Here is a 6,365-nt window from a genome sequence, read left to right as displayed (position 1 = left end):
ACTCGTGTATTATGAGACTGAAACTAACCTTATGATAGATTCTTCCAATACTATATTACCATAGTAAGGGAGAAGGAGTATCGTAATACCATAGAATCAAAATGAATATCATAATACCATAGAATAAGGAGTATCGTAATATTCTGTTAGAAACCCACCGAATATATGTCCGCCTACGTCACGGTAACATATATTGAGTGAGTTTCTGACAGTATTTTGTATAATTTTTTAGTTTGAACTCATTTCCCAAACTTACCGTGTTCAACATCGAGCGCACTTTATCTTTTTCGAATATATTGATAAACACTGCATGATTTTCGAATCGATTACACGTTTTAAAGTGAGTAAAACCACTAAAATCTTTTCCAGATAGGTAGAAGAGTAACTTATCTTGCCTTAGAGAACATTTATTTTTGTGTTTGTTTTTTGACAACTTTTTTTATAGCAAAACAAACCCATACTTTTTCTCTAAATTAATTAATTATAAATATTTATAATTAATTGTTCTAACACTTAAGAAGGTTTTGATCTCTCTCTCTCTCTCTCTCTCTCTCTCTCTCTCTCTCTCTCTCTCTCTCTCTCTGTATTTTTTTCTTTCCTTAAATTATTTAAGAAATGTATTTAAGGCTGAAATATATAAATTGTAAAGTTGTGCATAACTATTCTAATTAATATTTAATTTCTATAATATTATTATTAATATTAATATTAATAATAATATTTATCAGACAGAATGGTTAATTGTAGGTATAGACCGTTTCATTCCCTCAAAAAAGTTCCAGCAAAAACCTAATAGCCAACCGTGGTTCTCTCCAGAATGTGACGGACACGTCGTCGCACACTGCCTGGCACAATGTATACGGCATAATCACGTTGACACACTGGTTCCTGTCAAATCACCAAAGTTAAGCAATGTTGAGCCTGGTCATTACTAAAATGGGTGACCAATTTGGGAATTCCAGGTGCTGTATGTAAAGGACATCGACACCTCCCTGCAAAAAGTTGCAAAAACCTAACGTCATCTCCCCTAATGGGGATATACATGCGACTGGGAACCGCTTGTGAATTTCATACTCTCATGAAACTTCCTCCTTTGGAGGAAGCCGGTTAAACCCTGAATAGGGTTGGTGCTGACTGCACACACACTCTCCAGAATGTGTTGCTGCCGTTACACACAGAAATCACCTTTTCCATTGCTCCCAATGTAATAGATGTACTGAAACTAAAGCCGCTTTCAGGATTGCCAGCAATTACTGTAAAAAAGTAATAAAGAATGCAAGAGAGCTGTATGCTCAGTCCGTTAAGTCCAAAGTAGCTAAGCAGCGGCTTGGTTCCCACCAGTTTTGGCAAATAGCAAACAGAATCCTGTGCTCCATCCCAACTATCATCAATAGACCTGAGGTAATCACGTCAGCATCAGACAAAGCCAAACTCTTTGCCAAGAACTTTGCAGCTAATTCTACCCTTTGCGACCAAGGCTGCCAACCCCCAATATTTCCTCCTGTACCAGAAAACACGCTATGTGATATACAAATATCTTTATGTGATGTTGTCAAGCTAATCAAAAACCTTGATTTCAGTAAAGCAACCGACCCTGATGGTATTCCAATTATAGCACTCAAAAAACTTCAACCAGGACTAGCGCCCATACTTACAAAACTGTTTAAACATTGTCTTAAGGAGAGTTGCTTCCCATCACCCTGGAAAATCTCATCAGTATGCCCTATATTTAAGAATTCAAGTGATCGCTCATCTCCCTCTCAGTACAGGTGAATAAGTCTCCTGTGCGTCATGAGAAAGTTGCTGGAAGAGAAGTAATCAACCATCTCAGCAACAATAACCTTCTTAGTGACACACAATATGGTTTCCGTTCTGCTAGATCTATAGCAGATGTGCTAACAGTTATACCTCATAGGATTAGCAAATCTCTCGATGGAGACAATCTTTCTAGGGCAATTGCTCTTGACATATCAAAGACCTTTGATAGAGTATGGCATAAAGTTTTACTTCACAAGATCTCCAGCTATAGTGGTTGATGGACAGAAATCAGAAGCTCACAGTATTAATGTTGGAGTACCTCAGGGGTCCATCCTGGGGCCAACTCTTTTCATGATCTACATTAATGATCTTCCAAATCACATCTTACATCATTTGTAGACATTTATGCTGATCACAATTCTGTCTATGGTAGCACATCTAAGACCGTAAATGACCAAGTTCTCTCCGATTCTCTTTCCTCTGATCTTGAGCAAGTGGTACAATGAAGAAGGAGGTGGCTTGTTACTTTTAATGCATCTAAAACCAAGCTTTTATCTTTACATCATCAACACTTTGATCCCCATCTGGCATCAATTGAAATGAATGGCTCTCGTCTTGGGGGAGGCCTCATGTCTTGACCTTTACTCCTGATCTGAAATGGAACACATACATTAAATCTGTTGCCAAGGCCGCTGGAAAAATGGTGGGATCCTTCTATTGATCCAGTAAATATCTCACTGCTGATGCAATTCTCTATCTATATAAGAGCCAGGTACGTTCAAGGATGGAGTACTGTTGCCACATCTGGGCAGGATCTGCTAGAAAGGACTTTTCCTGCCTTGATAGAGTTCAAAATAGATTATGTAACGTCGTAGGGGATGTCCTTTTGTCTTCCCTGCAACCTCTTTCTCACAGAAGAGATCTTGCGAGTTTGTCTGCTTTATTGTTATTTTCATGGCAAGTGCTCGACTGAGCTCTAATCTATGGTCCCTCCCTCATCAAACTTTTACAAGAAACACCCGTCTAACAGAAAACACTATCAATAATTTCCTCCACTCTTTATCTGTGCCTCAACCTAAACGTAGATTCCATGAACAAAGCTTCTTTCTTAGAACTGCACGCCTATGGAATTGTCTTCCGTTTTCCTGCTTTCCAGCTGACTACAATATGGTTGTCTTCAAGTCTAATGTAAACAAGTTTTTGATGAGCCGTTCAATATGTTAACAAATTTACCGAATTTCCATTACTAACGATTACTTTATTGCCCAATTGTCTACTGTACACTCGTTAACTCTTATCCTCGAGTGGCCTTTTGGCCTTGATAAATGGTGATGCCTTTGTAAAAAAAAAACTTAATAAAATTTTCTTCGACAGTTTTTTAAAATAATTTTTTATAACATCAAGTTTAAACAACAAGTAGATTAAAAAAATTACTTTAATAATATATGTAGAAATATATTATAAATTAGTATGCGTATAATTTATCTTTATTAATTATTTTTTTCTCTAAGTGGTTTAAATAAATTTATAATTAATTAATTGCTCCAACACTTCAGAAGTTTTTTATCTGTTTTTTTTTGTTTTTGTTTTTAAATTATTTATTTCCTTAAATTATTTAAGAAAATACATGTTAAAGTTGTACAATAACTATTCTAATTAAAATTTTATTTGTAAATTTTCTTCGGCAATTTTTTAAAAATAATTTTTTATAACAAGTTCAAAAAAGTAGATTAAAAAAATTACTTATATCTAATAAATTAGTACATATACTATTTATCCTTAATAATATTTTTAATTAGACTTGCTGCTGAAATAGAAAAGTGCGTGTTAGTTTGAAGAAAAAGCACGAGGTTTGAGTCACGTGACCGGAAGCGGAAGTGAAAACCTGCTGGATGAAAGTCATGTGATTTTGTCCGCTTGTTCTCTCCTTCCTCCCACCTCGTCATTACTTTAACAAACATCCCCCTCTCTCTGACTCTCTCGGGTGACAATAGCAGTCCTCAAACTGCTTTCTCGCTCACCCCGTCTTTCGCTCTACGTAACCAGCGGACTCACTCTCTATATAAACAATGTAACTACTCGCGCCCTCCCACTACTCCCTCGAAAAAAAAAAAAATTGAAAGAGAAAGCTAATAGCGTTAGAGAAATTACAAGACTAGGCGAACGACGCCTACTCCTCGTAATTCTCACCATTAATAATAGTATTATTAATATTTTATTATTATTATCAGTAGAAACTACTGCCCTGGTTTCTCGTGGATAAAATCTGGTATTTATTTATCTGTGCGATTATATATACATATATACATAAAACGGATTCTTGTATGTGTATATTTATATATATATAAATCCGGCCATACAAACTCCGGAGGACAAGACGTAAAAACGAAAACAAAAAAATATATATATATACAAGCCGAGGAGAAAATCTATAATATATATATATATATATATATATATATATATAAACATAAAAACGGATTTACATAGGGAGTGCTCGACGACCTGGTTAAGTAAAACAGAAATATATATACATACGTAGTATTATATAAATATACTTATGGCAAGTGCGCTACACAGAAATATTTACGTTTTATTCCAACGAAAGAATTCGTCAGGCTAATTAAAACATCTACGTAGTATAATTGTAACATATATATGAAACGGTAATATATGTATACATATAAATATATTTATTTGCTATCATAAAAATAATTGATCTTTTTTTTTTTTTAACTACTTATTTTGCTATCCCCCCCTTCCTTGTATATGTGATCATATATTAAAAAAATAAATTACTTACCTATATATATTATATATTATATATATATACACACACACTCACATAAGCAAGCCATATGTGCTCAGATTTATAAAGGGGAGGAACCCTTTTTTTTAATATCCCTTTAAAAACAAACTCTTGGAGTTTGTTCTTTTTTTTTTAACCCACAAAAAAATAACAAGGTTTTTTGTTATTAATTAATTGTTCTAACACTTAAGAAGGTTTTGATCTCTATTTTTTTTTTTTTATTTATCTCCTTGCTTGTATATTTAAAAAACAAAAAAGAAACATTGGTCAACACACGATTATTCCATGATGTTAGCATTATTTCAAAGAATTTTGGATTGGTTCCGAAGTTTATTCTGGAAGGAAGAAATGGAATTGACGCTGGTGGGCTTGCAATATTCCGGCAAGACGACATTCGTTAATGTAATCGCCGTAAGTATCAACATATATTTCATAATTACAATTGTATTTGTATAGCTCAACCCCCATGGCTATCCGGTACTCATGCAGAAAAGGTACCGTGTTATTTTCTTTTTACTTTCTTTCATGGCAAGTGCTCGCTCGACTGAACTCCAATCTATGCTCCCCCTTGCCAAACGTTCATAAGAACACTCGACTAGCTACAACCACTATAAAGGATTCCCCTCCCCCACTCTATCTGTGCCTAAATTTAAATATAGATTCCATGAACAAAGCATCTTTCCCAGAACTGCCCCCTGTGAAACACTGTTCCGCTGGCGGCGCTGGCTGGCCTCCTGTTTCTCGGTTGAATACAACATGGTAGCCTTCAAATCTCATGTAAACAAATTCTTGTTGAGCCGTCCCCATAAATAACCCAAATTCTACCCAATTTACACCATTAACGATTACTAAACTACCACCGTAACCCTTATCAAGACCCGAAGGCCACTCGAGTAAAAGTGGTGACTCCCAAGTGTAAAAGAAAACCTCAACACTCACCTTTAAAATGACGACTTCACAAGGTTTCTGTGTATGCTGAAAACGAATATCACATTTAAAATTTACACGGACAAGTAGTTTTCCGAATATTAAGACCTTTATTATTCAATGTAATCCACTGTTTTCACTGGTGGCCATGTTTTTCCCCAACTGAAAAGTACTAATGCGCATGTGTGTTACAAAACATTCGCTCCTCCCCATGTTAAGAATGGCGAACGTCACTGACATTTATTAAATAATATAGTGGATAATAATTGTCTTAATATTCAGAAAACTACTTGGGTAAATTTTCAGATTAGAAGGTGCACCACTGCACCACACCTCACCTGAGCAGTGAGCACTTCCACAATTTTCTTTTAAATGACGACTTTTATAAGTTTTCGACTATGCTGAATACGAAAATCGCATTGAAATTTTGCAGAAATAATTGTGGAGGTGGACCTAATCTGAAAAAATACCACTACTTGTTTGCACAAAATTTAAATGTGATATTCGTTTTCAGCATACCCGGAAACTTATAAAAGACATTTTTAAACCTGATTGTTAAGATCTAAAGAAAGTAAAAATTTACTTTTTTAAAATATTATTTTCGAGTTAAATCCAAGTTTTACGGTATGTGTTTTTTTGTTGGCAATTCGACATCTGAACTCATTGTTCTAAGGGAGGTAACAATTTTACTAAGAATTGTTAGAAACATGTTTTTGGTACTTGTGCAACCTATCCATTCTTAACATGGGGAGGGGAAAGTGTTTTGTAACTATTCTATACTTTCACCTAACAAATTAACAGACAAAAATATCGTAAAGGAAACACTCTTCCCCATTTTCTAAATAATAACGATTTTATTTAGAAAAACAAA

General features: G+C 34.8%; 1 protein-coding gene across 1 annotated transcript in view; it reads left to right on the top strand.

Moving 5' to 3' along the window:
* Positions 1-4,591: 4,591 nt before the first annotated feature.
* LOC145297825 (ADP-ribosylation factor-like protein 8B) overlaps positions 4,592-6,365 on the top strand; it is a 140,200-nt gene continuing 138,426 nt past the window's right edge. The window contains exon 1 of the mRNA XM_080144150.1: positions 4,592-4,978. Within this exon, the coding sequence (XP_080000276.1) occupies positions 4,853-4,978 (126 nt within the window). The 5' untranslated portion in view covers positions 4,592-4,852. The remainder of the gene's footprint in view (positions 4,979-6,365) is intronic.

Source organism: Euprymna scolopes, chromosome 18 (assembly GCF_053919585.1).
Source record: "Euprymna scolopes isolate OS-2025 chromosome 18, ASM5391958v1, whole genome shotgun sequence".
Lineage (NCBI taxonomy): Eukaryota > Metazoa > Mollusca > Cephalopoda > Sepiida > Sepiolidae > Euprymna > Euprymna scolopes.
This window is presented reverse-complemented; position numbering and strand designations above follow the sequence as displayed.